Genomic DNA, 16,530 nt, shown 5'->3' with positions numbered 1-16,530 from the left:
ATGTAAGCACTACAGGAAATAGGGCGGGGGGGGGGGGGGGGGGGGGGGGGGGGGGGGCACACGCCCCCATCCACATTCATGGGGCTGCAGTTGAAAAGGTTGGGTCCCTTAACTCCTCAAAAAGTTCTACATCTGCACCTTTGAGAGCATCTTGACTGACTGCATCACTGCTTGGTATGGCAAAAGCACCTCGATCACATGGCGCTACAGAGGGTGGTGCGGACAGCCCACTGGGGCCGAGCTCCCTGCCATCCAGAATTTGATTTGATATTAGGCGGTGTGAATGGAAGGGCCGGAAAATCGTTAAAGACTCCAGCCACCCAAGCCATAGACTGCTCTCTCTGCTTCCGTACGGCAAGTGGTGCCGGTGTATCAAGTCTGACACCGACAGCCTCAATAATAGTTTATATCCCCAAGCCATTAGACTGCTAAATAGCTAACAGAATCGCTACACATATACACACAATCATCATTTACTCTGCTGCTACTCTGTTTATCATATATCCTGATGCCTATTCACCTTACCCGTATACATACATCTATCTACATCTATCACTCCAGTATCCCTGCACATTGTAAATATGGTACTGGAACTGATTCTGTATAAAGCTTCTTACTTTCTTGTGTTCTTCTTATTTTTATTTCTTGTGTGTTTTTGTTCTACCTTATGTTATTTTTAGTGCTACATTGAGTATGGTTACATGCACACAATAATGTGATAATTGTGGATAGTCAGATTAGTATAATAATTTGATTAAAACGTTTACATGTTTTGCAAGAAGAATGATTTCCCTAATAATCCTTTTTACATGGACATATAAAATCAGGCTACTTCATGCCTCTCTGATAAATTCCGAAGATCGCCAATCAAAACAAACTTTCTACCACAGCGACCATTTTGGGGAAGCGTATTTGATTCTGAGTTGGGACATAAAGGTTGTATGTGAAAACGACTTCTAAGACGCATACATTCAGTTGTTCCGAACTCACTTCACTCGCACTAAAGATGGAGGCTCGCTTGGCTGCTGCTAGCATATGCCCAGATCAAATGTATTTATTTTATTGAACTTTTATCAAATACACCACTGGAATGCTGTTTAAGGTGTTTACATGTCCTAATAATTTGAAAGATTGGTCAGAAAAACAGGTGTTTTAATCGGTGTATGCTTACTTCGATTTTGACCGTACGCCGGTTAAAATAAGCATAGGAAGGTGTTTACATGCCCATTGTATAATCTACCTACTGCTGAAATCAGTTTAATACCGAATTATTACTGTGCATGTAAACCTACTAATTTATATTGATTACTGCATTGTTGCAGTTTGCAAGAAAGGCATTTCACTGTACTTGTGCACGTGACATAAATCATGAAACTTAAAGTAGAACATAGTGTACAGTATTTCACAGCGGAAGACTGTCTTGCTGCCTGTGGTATTCTCCAGCTCCATAGTAACCTATGTGGTGACCTGTGTGTTGTCAAAGCAGACAATCAACAAGGTGAACATTATAGGAACCGCACGTACAGTCACCCATTATTCACAGGATACTGTATAAGCCCCACATATTCAGCATTGTTCTGTCATAGATTTGTTACTTACATAATTGGTTTGCTGACAGTGATACTGAAATGGTGTGGTGAGTTTGCCACAATAAATAAAGCATTGGTGATCTCTAGGTTAGTAGTGTGGGCATCGATCAATGGGATAGGCCGGGCACCACAGGAGGAAGAATGACTGGACTCTGGTTCTAGCTTCCTCCCATATCCACTGCTCCCCTCCCTCTCTCCCCCCTTCCTCCTAGCCTCCCCTGGGTCCCAACTCCCTATGTTGGGCAGCCTGGCCTGGCTAGTCCTGGCTGTCTCCATCCGCCTGTGAGACAGTCAACCCTTCCACTCCCCACACCCTGCGTCTGGAAAGGCCAGCAGCACAGTCACTGAGTGAGACAGACCTCTCACCTCATCACACCTCCTCAGCCACTCACAGGCTAAGACCCAGGGGGTTGTTGGGGACTGTTTTATAGGACTACATGCATGGCAGGTGACATGAATAACAGAGTGCTATATATAATTGGTGCTCTTTGTTTCCCGGCAGTGGGCACCCCAGGGGGCAGGCAGTGTGTTTAGCTGGCTGTCCCTCCCGCCAGACCCATGCTGATAAGTCATTTCCAAAAAAGAAATTATCTCATCCCTTCTTCCCTCCCGTCTTTCTTCTTTGTTTAAGACTCCCTCCTTTTTGTGAATGTGTTTGAGTGTACGTCTGTGAGAGTGTGAGAGAGAATTAGTGTGTGTGTGTGTGTGTGTGTGTGTGTGTGTGTGTGTGTGTGTGTGTGTGTGTGTGTGTGTGTGTGTGTGTGTGTGCGTGCGTGCCACAGATGGCTGGGGAGCAGGCAGGGTTGTGATAAACACCCTGGCTGGGTAGTACTAGGGGGATCTCCATCCAGGAGCGGGCTCCATGCCTCAGTGATGAAGTCATTGGGAAAGAGCCTGATTCAACTGGACCAGATCCGGCTGACAAAGTGAGACATGGAATCAGAGGGACACACACTCCCTACACACACACGCTCAGTTTTTTTCCCACCGTATCTTTCACTGTAATTCAACTAACGTATTACTTCTACTATCATTAACAGTATTTTATTTGACCACATAACAGCAATTCTACAGTTTGTATTACAGTGTGAACAAAACAAATGAACTGTGTGAATAAGTGATTTGAAACCTTACATTGAAATACTTTAATTGGCCCATAAGTCAAATTAGATGGGCACCTTTTATGTGAATGGTTTAATCATTGATATTCAGAGGTGCGACAAAGACTTGCAGGTTTCAGTTTCTCAGGTCAGACAGACACAATGGCATTAACACCAAGCCGGAGTTTCTGGATGTAGGCCTATCTGGTTATACTTGCGGAAGTGTTTGATTTGAACTTGGGTTCTGATGGTCTTATGTTGTACAAGCTCTTTGTTGGTATGTTGTAACTAGTTGGATCTGGCCAGAGGTTAGCTTCCTGAACTAGCTGTCATGTCCTGTCTTTGAGTTGGAGGTGTGTGTATAGCTTTGTATGATCACGCCACTAGTGTTCATGTGTGCTTGTTTGAGAGTGAAAAAGTGTGAGAGAGTGTTTGTCCTTGTTTGTGTATTTATTTTATTTTTTATTTAACCTTTATTTAACTAGGCAAGTCAGTTAATAACAAATTCTTATTTACAATGACGGCCTACCAAAAGACAAAAGGCCTCCTGCAGGGACGGGGACCTGGGATTTAAAAAAAAATATATACAATATAAATATAGGACAAAACACACATCACAACAAGAGAGACAGCACTACATAAAGAGAGACCTAAGACAACAACATAGCAAGGCAGCAACACATGACAACACAGCATGGTAGCAGCACAAAACATGGCACAAACATTATTGGGCACAGTCAACAGCACAAAGGTCAAGAAGGTAGAGACAACATGTCTCTGTGTGCATGTCTCTGTGTGCATGTCTCTGTGTGTAAGAGAGCGAGAGCAAGTGTGTGTGTGCCCCTCTCCCTTCTCAGAGGTGGCAACCTGAGCTGTGTGTGTGTGTGTGTGTGTGTGTGTGTGTGTGTGTGTGTGTGTGTGTGTGTGTGTGTGTGTGTGTGTGTGTGTGTGTGTGTGTGTGTGTGTGTGTGTGTGTGTGTGTGTGTGTGTGTGTGTGTGTGTGTGTGTGTGTGTGTAGGGCAGCTTCAGAAGAGGCCAGGGGTCATAGGTTACCTCTGACTCATGTTCTGTGGAATTTGGTCTCAAGGAAATGAAAAAAAAAATAATGAGATTTTTTTTTCTTCTCTGTAACGGCAGCAGGAAATAATAGCACATAACAAATCGGGAATGTTAATGATGGTCACAAATTAACCCTTACATGTTTTGTCCTCTGTGTAAGAGGAGGATGTGGTGATGGTGGTTTGAGGAAGGAAGCAAGTCTGATTTCCCTCCAAAACCCCCCATCTATCTCCTTGTGAGATCTTAAGAACACGGTTCAGCACTTGAGCAATTCACACCTCTTTGGCAATTTATCAATGAGCTGCTTTCCTCCTTGTTGTGACTTAGTCGTGAGTAGGCAGACAGACCTTTTTCTCAGCTAGACTGGGCACTCAACACTGACAGCGGCTATCTGATTTGGCACTGCTTGTTTCATACAGGCAGACATCTATATCATGATGCATTATGTACTAATCATTTCCATTCATCTAAGCGGGGCCTAGGCCCTACCCCTTACTTGTCAGCATGTGGACATGTAGGAGTAGTCCCCAGGTCTGCTGGCAGGGCTTCAGTCACATCCTCTCGTCTCCTCCATCATTAGACAGAACACTGTTGATTTGACCAGTTGACCATCAGCGTCTGGAATATGAAGTGCTTTTTGTGTTGTTGAGGTTTTTTCAGTCATAACAAGCATTCATTGATTCATTGTGTGGGAGTAGAGTCAGTAGGCAACCTGGGAGAGAGAGAGAGAGAGAGAGAGAGAGAGAGAGAGAGAGAGAGAGAGAGAGAGAGAGAGAGAGAGAGAGAGAGAGAGAGAGAGAGAGAGTGTGTGTGTGTGTGTGTGTGTGTGTGTGTGTGTGTGTGTGTGTGTGTGTGTGTGTGTGTGTGTGTGTGTGTGTGTGTGTGTGTGTGTGTGTGTGTGTGTGTGTGTGTGTGTGTGTGTGTGTGTGTGTGTAAATGTGTTTTTGTATGTTTCAGTGTGTGTGTGATGATACTTCTACCTCTTGTATATCTTAGTCAGTCCTCAGTTCCCGCCACTGACCAGAGATAGTGCAGTGAGCTCACAGGGTGAGGAGAAATAAGATGCATCACCTGATTGATAAAGTCACCCCTTCCATGTATGTACGGTATGCATCACACAGTTTATATCACTTCATAACATTAACAAGAGAGTAATTACAAATATCTGATCAAAAGTACATGTGCTGTATATCAATGTAAAAAAGGTATCCACTATATTGTTTGCTGCAAAGGTGATCTGTTATTTTAGGTTAGTGATACATTACAAGTCATAAAGTCACACCCTTTGTCCTACCTGGCGTCTGCTCCCACGTTCTGTCCACAAAGCTGCTTTAGCGTGGGCTCTGTAGTCCAAACATACCACCTTATTTGGTCAATGGCACCATATATTTGCTCTATATTTGTGTCGCATATTGATTAAATCTAACCTTAAGTTTTCTCATAAAAACAACCTTGATTTATTTGTCTAAAATAAGTATTTTGTTAACTTTTGATCCCATATAAGTGGCCTTAATAATGAATTTAGGCCTATAGGTTATTGTAGGGTATTTTATTTAACCTTTATTTAACTATCTTCAGTTTGATTATTTTAGTTTGATGTATTTATTTAGGCACTGGTATATTGTGAGTCACTGAATGATGACCCGTCTGATATAAAAAGTATTAGATTGAGGATTTTACATTTTTTATGAATATCAAATGCTTAAGTTTCAATCGTTTAAATTATCACTAAATATGAAAATTAATTTTGAGATGGTATTTTAGGTATTCAAAATTGATATCTTTTTAACCTGAGAATTATAATCATTTTGTCTCCCGTCGGAGACATTGCAATGTTTTTTTCTCCCGTCGGATTGCATAATTTTATTTCTATTTAGACTCCCTTATTATGGTTCACTGAAAATATACTTAACTCATTCAATGTGAGAAATGGAATGTAGCATTCAATGTAGAATAGATTTAGAATGATCTATTAATCAGAATTGACAGAATTGATTCAAATCTATAATTTACATTTGTGATACGTTTTTGTTCAGTTGGCTATAATTATGTTTGCTTGTCGTCATTGTAGGGAGAAATGTTATTTTGAAACCATTGACATTATTTTAGCTAGAATCCATAAACATCAATTATGACTGCTCTATCTTATATCCCTATTACGGAAACAAGATAAAAGCACTGTTTCTCTTTAATAGGGAAATCTTGATTTTGTATTTGATTGTTTAGTTAATTATAAAAGTGTCTAGGTTTTTCTTGTTTGCTTTAAATTCTTTTCTTAGTCATTAATATCACATAGATGTATTTTTCTCCACCCACTCACACTATTAGACCCACACTGTAGGTGAATAGTAAATATATTGATGTTCTAGTATTGTAAACCACATGATTTCAACAAACATGGTGGTTACTAGGTTTGTTCAGTAGCTGTTTAGCAAATAGCAGGAATTTAAAGTTGACTGAATAACACTATTTTATTTGGATTTTAACTAAATACGGCTACTCCCACTCTCCCTCTTATGATTAACGAGCCACCAAACTCAGGACGTGGTGACAAAAGAATTTAAGAGAAAACATTTCATTTAAAAACTCACAGAGTAAATCTACTACAACAATGACCAGTCATCACAGTTTTTTAAAATGTTTTACATCACAAGCATTTTAATGCATACCTTCAGAAATCATACTTTTTCCAGATTCTACATACTCACATTCTCACTGGTCCTCAACCCTGCACCTTAGAGGGTGCTGCCCTCTGTACATATACATTGAATCACTGGTCACTTTAACAATGTTTACATACTGTTTTACTCGTTTCATATGTATATACTGTATTCTAGTCAATGCCATCCTATTCAACTATTGCTGTATATATACTATTCTATACTATGTATACTACAGATAGATATACTAAATATTCTATCCACATACCGTCCATAATGTCGAAACATCCCGCAATAACATCTGCAAAATATGTGTATGCAACCAATGAAATGTGATTTGATTTTAATGTAACATTTAAAATTCCTCTTCAACAAAAATACATTACAATCACTGTCTGAGCTTCTTACAAAAATACAGCACAAAATAAGGTTTTAAAGATACTCACAGGTATATAAAACAACGCAAGATTAGAAAAAACATCAGAAGATTAACAAAGCATTGGTCTGTAGAAAGTTCTAGAAAGTTTGAGATAGTTCCAAAAGCTCAAAACAGGCAGATGTATGTACAAAAGGACACACAGATACAGCCCTAAGGTATTAAAGCATGTTTATGACTGTTAGGTTTGAGTTTCTGTCTACTTGTTGAGTGTTTGCGCCGGGTTCATGACTCACTATTGCTCATCGTACAGGGCATGAATTGAGCCCGCTATTTCTCAAACCCTGACTTTCTCTCTTTGTTCTTGTCAGTTAGTTTTTAGTCAGTTGGAAATTGAATCTCATTTGATTTTGGAATGCCTTTTTTTGTCTTTGAGTTAAGTTATTACTAGGATTGTTGTACTAGTTAGCATTTTGGAAGCAGTTTGGTTTCTAGGTGTGTAAAAGGTGTTTGGGATGAAAGAATTTGTAGGATGAATGGGGTAGGGGACTAAACTTTAATCCACTCTCATCTTCCTCAGTTGGTCTTTAGATCCATATTTGGATCTTATTTTGGGTGTTCTTTATTGTGTCAGTTGAGCATGATCCATCTCTAGGATTCTCTTTGTGATTTGCAGCCTTTTTCTGTCCATTCCTGATGAGGATATCGGTGACTCTGTGTTTGGTTAATGATTAAAAGAAACGTAACTGTTGTAAACTCATGCAAACGCTGAAGCTGATACAACTTGTTTTCTCACACAATTAGAGGGAAGGTGTGTGTGCGCGTGTGTGTGTATGTGAGAGAACACACGGACGTGTGTGTGTTCAGCATGTAGGGAATTACTGTAGTTTGAAAGACAAAGTTAAAGTCCTATAAAGTCAACGGTATATGACCATGCCCTGCCTTTTGTGAACATACGGTTTGTGCTTTGAGTTGTGTCTTGGAATATGCCACCCCCACCCCACCATTACAGAAGGAGTTGGAATGCTTTTAACAATGGTGGTAAAGGGATATAATTGACAGTGTTCTGCCACTAAAGAGTATAAGTGAAGGTCTTTAGTATGTATTTGTTCAGTGATTAATCACTAACTCCTGACTAGGGATGGGCCATTCTCTGTTCCAGAGCATTGTCTCTCTCTTTATCTCTCTCTCTCTCTCTATCTATCGCTCTCTCTCTCTTCCTTTCTTCTTTGTGTGTGTGTGAGGTGGGGTGGGTGGGGGGGGGTGGGGGTGGGTGGGTGGGCGGGCGGCAGTGTGCTTGTAGTTGGTGGCTGAATCTTGTAAAGGGTTTTCCTAATATGGGCCGTCTTACTGAGCCTTCTCCTCCTATGGCTGGTAGAGGGCAGGGCCTTCCCCCTCTCTCAGCCAGTGATGACACAGGCACGACTCACTTCCTTATTAATTGGCTGAAACCAGTTCTTACAGGAACCGCCGGTGATAAATGTGAGAGTTCTGAGAAGTCATTCATTTCTACTCGCTCGCTGCAGCCAAGAGGAGAGGAGCAGTGCAGGGGAGTTGAACGGGTTCACGGATGTGTGGGTGCCGGAGCCGCAGTGTGTGTGTCTGTGGATTTAGAGGACAAGCCAACTTTTTCCCCTTTTCTTTTCTCTCTTTAAAAAAAAAAAACAAGCTGAAGTGCGTAGGATATGTAGCTCTCAGTACATCCTGTACTTTTCAGTGTTTCATTTTTTTGGGGTCTTTTCTGAATTCCTGTCTGTGGGGATGAGCTGTTTGAGACCGCAGTCTCTCTCTCGCGCGCACACTCTGTGTGGAAGGAGGGAAGCATGGAGAGAGGGAGGGAGGGAGAAGCAGCACTGTACAGGAGGCAGTGCAGCATGTCTCCCTTTGTTGCTGCCCTTGGCCTGGTGGTGAGTAACAATGATCTGACGTGCTCTGTCCCCCCCCCCCCCCCTCTCTCTCTCTTTTTCCCCCTCCCTCTCTCCCTCTCTTTTCCCCTCAATCTGTTGGCTGTGTAGCAGTGCTGTCCCAGGGCTGGGCGCCTCTCTACAGAAGCCCTTCAGGGAGTACTTGGAGGCCCAGAGGGCCAAGATGCACCACCGCACGGGAGAGGGGACCCCAGCCGTAAGTACCTTGTCCTCTACTGTACTCTACCACCTCCCTCTATTCACCACCTCCCTCATGGAGGGGCCTTTCTCTGAAGAATGTGTTTCCCTTGCTGTCTTTCTTTTATTCTCTCTCCACTTTTCTTTCCACTTTTCTTTGTTTTCTCTCTCTTTCTCACTCTCTTTCTCTTGTTAATTTTCCATTTCAAATGTACTTTCCTTCCAATCCCTTTTTCTTCTCTCTTTTTTCAATCTTTTATTTTCTCCGATTTGTCATCCTTCCATCTCTCCCTGACTGTCTTTCTTCTCCAGTAGTGGGATGAATATCAACAGTGCAGATGATACTGTAGTCCAGCAGTAGTAATGTAATAGTACTGTACCTCAGGGCATCGGGGCAGCGTTTAGAGTGACAGGGAGAGGGTTCGCTGGGTGCACGGCGGGCTGGGCAGGCTTAGTGGGGGCTAAGAGGGGCTGGGGCTGAGGGAGAGGGGGCCAGTGTAGGGTCTGGCTGTAGCTCTGGTAGTAGTGTTACCGCTGTTATCACTTAACAGTGTTAGCAGTAGGTATGCTGAGTCATGCTCAGTCTGAGTGGATGGAAGGGTGTGTGTGAGTGGTCAGTCACTCCCCCGTGTCACAGAGTGCCCTGCCTGAACCCATTGCTAGCGCTGACTGGGGACCAGAGACCGGGGCGGGGTCCCCCCAGCCCTGCCAATGACAATCCATCAAAAAAAGCAGTCTGGAACAGAAAGAGTCAGTTGTAGCTGGAGCCATATCTCTTTGAAAGCGCTTTTTTCATTTTCTCTCCTTCCCTTTCTTTCTCTGTCTCTCGCTCTTGGTCGCTGTCTCCCTCTCTCAAAGTGATTCATTGAAAACGTTCTTATATTTTTCCCTCCTCCGAAGCTAGTGAGAGAGAGAAAAAAAGGAAAAGAGAGACTGAGTTGCACAACGAGAGATTAAGGCTGTTTCTAGAACAATGTTCCTTTTTTCTTGTAACTTGAACCTCCTGCAGTTATAGGAGAAAAGCGAGGTAATTTAACTTTGGGAGAGTGAGGCTGCCAGTTGGGGTCACTAGGGGTGACGGAGGAGGTTGGCGGGTTCGCTTTTTACTACGACTGATCTCTGTTTCTCTGTACTGCACATGGACGGATGTGGGAGCGGATCCCATCCCACACAGATAAACATAGGTTGTACTTTAGCATCAGGGACTAGAGACAAGGGAGGTGGACTTCATAGAAATCGGGGTCTCGCCCTTCTATTTCTGTTCTGTTCCTCGTAGGATGAACTGGCTGTTGTGGGTCTTTGAGAAGGTGATCGTGGTCATGGTTTGTTTCTTTGTCTGCTCCATCGTCAACTCCACAGCCCAGAGCTATGCCAAGCGCCAGCAGCAGCAGAAGTACTATGAGGGCAAAACCAAGTGAAGGCGACACAGAGGAGAGCAGCTAGCCTAGCATACATTCTGGGCTCTCGCTCAAATAATCCCCATCACAAACGTTCTGCTTCTTCCTCATTTTTCTCTCTTTACCAATAATCTCCAATGAGACACAAACCGTCATAATCTGAAGTATGGGTGTCCATGTTATCGATTGATGGACATCCACCATGTGAAGTAACCGTTTTCTTTGTTTCTGTATTGGTACTGAAGTTTATCCATTTACCTTGAACTTGGACTTCATTTATTTGTTTGCCAGGCTTTTTTATAGAGATGATGGCTCATAGTTTTTGGTTTCCTTGAGTGATTGTTAACTATAAGGTAGGTGCTTGGCAATTTGGTGTGGTGTGGTGTTGTATGGATAGGACATCCATTTCATTGAGCAGCTCTACAGTGACTGTGTGTGGGTGGGTGAGCAGCTCTGCGAGGCCTTAAGTATTCTTGGGTCCAGCTTCCAGTACTACAACTATTGGTCTTATCATAGAGCCACTTTATTTACGGGATCATGTTTGGCTTGGATGGATTTTATTTTTTCATTTACATTTTTTGGGCTGGATGGGTTTTATTTGACTAAGGTTATATATTACTTAAGTTCCCCGAGGCCTAATCATTTTTTCCCAGTTAATTTATTAGGAGTTGTGATTTTATTTTTTATTTTTATGGTAAGACAAGGTTTTTCAAAATTCTACTTCTACAAATCTGCTGTAGATAGATCTCAATCGATCAAAATAGGGAGTTGAAGAACCTGTTGTGTATCTGTAGGCCTACATACATACTGCTATTGATGTAATTTGTATGCTTTAAAATTCCACAGAGCGATCACCTTTGGCTCAGACATTATAAATTGTCCATGAATCAATCTGCTGGTCCCTTTGTCTGGAGTTATTGTTCTACTTCCAATAAGAGAGCACATGAGTCAGACCCAGGGCTCCTCAACCAACCAGATGCACTGATGGATTGAATTAGATCTGTGTGTGCAACTTTTGTTACTCTTCCTTGTTGAGGCTTTCATTCGGATCCCAAGTTGTGTTTGGTGGTATCTGTTTAGTTCATAATATCTTTTAGGGGTTTATAAGATATTTTGTGCCTGGTTTGAAGCTAGTGGTAAGTGTTCCCTTTGTCTTCAGTGCCTATAAGCTTGGACGCTCTGCAAGCTCATGTTCCCCATTACTCTGGAAGGAAGGAGGAAAGGAAGGGCAGCACTTAAAAAATGATGTTATGCCATCAATGTTTCTTTTTTCTGTCTCTTAAGCTCGTTGGATAACGTCAGCTGGTTCGTGATCCAAGATTCCTCTTTTTCTTAATTGCTTGTGAAATGTTTTTTTTTTCTGCTCCGTTTTTTTTTTCTGCTCCGTTGCCCTGGTATGTTGGTTTGTGAGCTCCGGGCAGGCAGGCAGGGTGGGGAAAGAGAGCAAGCAGAGAGAGAGATCGAGTGCAGTGAAAAGCTTCTGTGGTATTACCTCGAGTGAACCCTCTTAGGAACTCGCTGCACTGCCCCAGTGACGGAGCCAGGAGACGAATCAGTCGAGTAGATTCAAAACAGAGGGGCACTGTTGGACGCCCAGAGCTCACCTCCCTCCGCTCTGCTGCAGCTCTGCTAATCACACCATTCAAATACAGCCTCTCTCTCTCAGGGTAAGTAATGGAAGGATTTTTTTCCTTTTCTTTCTTCGTGTTGCGTGTGTCTTAGGCATGTCCGTCACACTCTCGGCCTGTCAGATAGCTTATCAGACTGGTGTTGGCTGTTACATTGCAAGGCGACAACAGTCTGTAGGCTGTCTGACATTTCGGGCTCTTTCATCTGACCAGCATCCTGTTTTCTCCTTGTCCGTCTGGTGGTGGTGTTGTCATTGCTGAAGCATCGGTTCCTATTTTGAGCTGCGTGGTCTGATGTTATAGTTTCTCTGTTAGCCCCTCTGTTTGTAAAATGATGTTTGAGACACAAGTCTGTTGTTTATTTACTTTTCGATCGATATATTCTTTATTGACTTTGTTTAAAGTGGTTATATCGCTATGTCTGTCTGTACATGAAAATGTATTGCCGTGAATGTGTCCCATTGGTGTGTGTCTCTCCATTTTTTACCAGTATCATTGCCTTCCTGTTAAAAGGGTGTGTGTTTCCAGGTTTTGGCTCAGTTCCCTTGATTTCCAGAGAATCAAGAAAGCACACACCTTATTGCAAACATTCTATTGTGACATACAGCCAGTGTTTGCTTTGGTACACACCGTCCTCGCCTCAGATAGGTCCCCCTTCCCCTTTACACTTTCCTCTTTTCTCTCACACTTCTTCCCAGTTTCCACTATTGCTCAATAGCTGCATTTTTTGTCTAATGTTGCATTTGATTGGTACTGTTTTTCTTGTTTTCTGCTTCAGGGTTTGTATTTACAATTGTAGAAAAAGCTGAAATCATGGCTTGACCATTAGATGTTCTTTCTGTGGTCATAAATTCGCAGAGCCAAGATGACTTACATTTGGAGAAATTACTTTTGTTTTTCTGGAATATGGGGGAAACTTTTTCCTGGTTATAAAAGCAAAATCCTTGGATAACATTGGAATGGTCCCGCTGGCTCAGGGAGTATGTTTTCCTTGGCAGTTTCAGAACGTCCTGTTCCATAAGGGAGCCCCCTTTTTTTTGTGTCTGTCTGTGTGTGTTTACGTTTCTATGTGTAAATGTCTGTGTAATGGTGGGTGTCTGTTTTTCAATGTATATATACTGTTTTAGCTGTTTTCTCTTTTAATAAAGTGAACTGAAATAAAGTCGCTGGGTTTTGTTCATTATTTTTTAAATAATGTGATATGCAGTGACTGTGACCACACAACCCAGTAGTACTGACCCTAGAGTTCCACAGAGACATTCACATATCAGCTTTTGGGAGGGACAGGAAGGACATTGACTCGTTTTCTCTCACATTTCATCCTCTTATGTTTCACATTTAATGGTTATCACATTACAGACTCTCACCCTTCAAAATTTACATCATATTACTTTCAGATTGCAAATCAAGTCAGCCGTGCGAGGTTCAGTAACCAATGTGTTTGATAATGGTTTACGGAAAATGACTATTGGGTTACAGTTATGGATTATTTATGTCTGAATGATGGACTTTCCTAGAATATTCCTTATTACCATCATATCATGTTTTTATAGATACTGTAGAAGGCTCATCAGCCTTCATATGGGTTCAGACACCTAAATTAGTCCTAGTGTGGATCTAGATGTATTAGTATAAGAAATTAGTTCACAGTCTCCTCAAACATCTGCAGGTATGCTCTCTATTTGACCATTTCTGTTTCTAATGGAGAAGACAACAGCAGGCAATTCACAGTACAGTAGTGAGTAGTTTTGTGTTCTGGGGACAGATATAGCCTATATGATGTCCCAGTAGTGATACAGGGCTCTCTGTATGAGAAGGACTGTACACAGCACAGCCAGCCACACCCAGACCAACACACAGACTCCCTTCCAGGGTTTATGATGATGGCAATGATAATGCTGAAAACCAACCAATATGTAATTATTGTATCTTGCCTGTCCAAACAGGCTTGGCTAGCGGTATTCAAATGACGAGGCCACTTTTGTTCTTTTTTCCTATGAACCACCTCACTGTTCCCGAGTGGCGCGGTGGTCTATGTTAACATTTTACTTTTAAAACATACTTTAAAAAACTCAGTAAGCAAACAGTTGTACTATTCTGTTCCGTTTTGAACCAGGCAGTTTATTTGGGTTGTTCTCTAGAAGTGCTCCTGAGTGGCGCAGCGGTCTAAGACACTGCATCTCAGTGCTTGAGGCGTCGCTACAGACACCCAGGTTCGAATCCAGGCTGTATCACAACCAGCCGTGATTAGGAGTCCCATAGGGCGGCTCACAATTGGCCCAGTGTCGTCCGGGTTTGGCCGGTGACGGCCGTCATTGTAAATAAGAATTTGTTCTTAACTGACTTGCCTAGTTAAATAAAGGTTAAATTAAAATTAAAATTTAAAAAAATATATATATATTAACACCAGTACCAGTTTGGCTGGCTGCTGCTCATCTATCTGTTCGTGTGTTGAGCGTCTGGGAGCCTGCTGGTGGTTAGGCCTGAGACACACACACTGAGTGCTCTCTCTCTTTCTGTGGGGGGCTTCTCCCTGTCAACGCTAACCAGCGAGGCACGCCGGAATATCACTGACTTCATTTACACTCCCACAACCCAATGAGCCCACATGTGGCTATCCACTTAACTCCACTCGCACATAGTGTTGGATAATATATTCTGGTGGTGGGATGGGTGGGCATCTGGTTGATTAAGATATTCATGTGAATGTATACTTAGTTCCAGGGTGATGCACGTAGTGGTCTACTCCAACAGGCAGGTCTGGGCTGTGTCTATGATAGCAATTGTAAACGTCTGGATGAAGACCTACTGTTGGTCAGGGTTTGGTACAGTACAGTACCATTTCACATCTGAGTTCACCTCAGGAGCAGGCTTACGGGGGAATGACACCAGTCAGTGACTGAAAAACATGGCCTCTTTCTTCCTAAAGCACAGAATAGGAAGAGAAAATGGCACAAGTCTCATCACTAATCAATTTATTCAAGAGAACAACAGAGTTTGTGCTGAGCTAGGAGCATGAGGTCCACATGACCGTCATTGTAAATAAGAATTTGTTCTTAACTGACTTGCCTAGTTAAATAAAGGTTAAATAAAAACTGAAATGAGGGTCCTACAAGGGGAAGAGGAAGATGGGTTCTGTGTCTGAGGATGTTGCTCTTACATCTTGGTTGTGCTGTGGTCTACCTATATGCTCAGTACCTGCGTCCTGTGTTAGTTAATTAGACGTCATATGCGTTTCGGAAGCTGAGAACACAGATTGGGGGAATGAGTCGACACTGGTTTTGTTGGGCACTCATTGGAATGCAATTTGAAACAGGGTTGACCATTTAAATGTTAGTTTGCAACCACTGGCATGCCGAGGCAGTAAAATGGACATGAATTGCTCATTTACTAAATCATTATCAGTGATTTGCATTTGTATGTCATTTTGGGTTAAAGTGAGAGATGAAAATCTTCACATGCTCCATTCTGCACAAACCGCATGCATTGATGCAAGTCACCAGTCTCTGTTTCTACTGAATATGCATGTGGGCTTCATTTCTGAGTAAGAAACCCACAACATTTGCCTCATCTGTTCCAAACTGACCATAGTAATGTTATTGGGTTCCTCTGAAAAAACACACACACACACACACACACACACACACACACACATACAAACCACTTCCAAACTGACCATTGTGTCCTTACAGGGTCTTTCCTCTAAAATCACACATGCACGCAGGCTCGCACACAATAACCACTTCTGAACAGACCAAACTACAGACCGCTATGGCATGAATAATGCCCTTTATTGTGGTGTTACAGCCTACAGATATCTAACTAATAAACTGCTTCAAAAAGCATGTTTTCATGTTCTTGTAACTTAGTCCATCTGAGTGTGTAGCTATAGTGACACACTATTTTTGATAGATGCTGTTTCAGAATGACTGTATAGATGTAGGATCTTAATTTGATCACTCTTTAGTTGCTGAGGAATATTCCTGCATAGGAGTAAATGCTAAATGTTAGTGTATTCAACGTTAATAAAGGCTTCTAATATTTGTAATTTCTAGAGGTGGGCCCAATTCACTATTATTCGAGTCACAAGCAAGTCTCAAGTCAAAAGGTCTGAGTCTCAAGTCAAAAGGTCTGAGTCTCAAGTCAAAAGGTCTGAGTCTCAAGTCAAAAGGTCTGAGTCTCAAGTCAAAAGGTCCAAGTCTCAAGTCAAAAGGTCCGAGTCCCAAGTCAAAAGATCTGAGTCTCAAGTCAAAAGGTTCCGAGTCTCAAGTCGAGTCCCATGTAGAACGGGTAAAGACTCGAGTCAATTCCAAGTTGTGCATTCTAAGAGCAAGTCGAGTTGAGTCACACGTTTTCAATTCAAATCTCAAGTCAAGAAAAAACAAAATCTATACTTGCAACGACTTGATCAGCTACAAATCTTTGTCTGTTTATCGAGGCTACCAGATAAAGCAAAGCAGGGCGACAAAAACAACAACACAAATGACACACATGGGATAAACAAACGTACAGTCAATAACACAATAGAAAAATCTATATACAGTGTGTGCAAATGTAGTAAGATTAGAGAGGTAAGGCAATAAATAGGCCATAGTGGCGAAATAATTACAATTTAGCAT

The 16,530-nt window shown here is 42.1% G+C and overlaps 1 protein-coding gene across 1 annotated transcript in view; it reads left to right on the top strand.

The window, feature by feature from the left end:
* LOC129867039 (vacuole membrane protein 1-like) overlaps window positions 1-13,073 on the top strand; it is a 50,611-nt gene extending 37,538 nt beyond the window's left edge. Inside the window, exons 7-8 of the mRNA XM_055940146.1 lie at window positions 8,803-8,916; window positions 10,163-13,073. Of these exons, the coding sequence (XP_055796121.1) occupies window positions 8,803-8,916; window positions 10,163-10,304 (256 nt within the window). The 3' untranslated portion in view covers window positions 10,305-13,073. The remainder of the gene's footprint in view (window positions 1-8,802; window positions 8,917-10,162) is intronic.
* The last annotated feature ends 3,457 nt before the right edge of the window (window positions 13,074-16,530 follow it).

This window comes from Salvelinus fontinalis, chromosome 2 (assembly GCF_029448725.1).
Source record: "Salvelinus fontinalis isolate EN_2023a chromosome 2, ASM2944872v1, whole genome shotgun sequence".
In the NCBI taxonomy this organism is placed as follows: domain Eukaryota; kingdom Metazoa; phylum Chordata; class Actinopteri; order Salmoniformes; family Salmonidae; genus Salvelinus; species Salvelinus fontinalis.
Note: the sequence above shows the minus strand (reverse complement) of the source record. Positions and strands in the feature narration are given on the sequence as shown.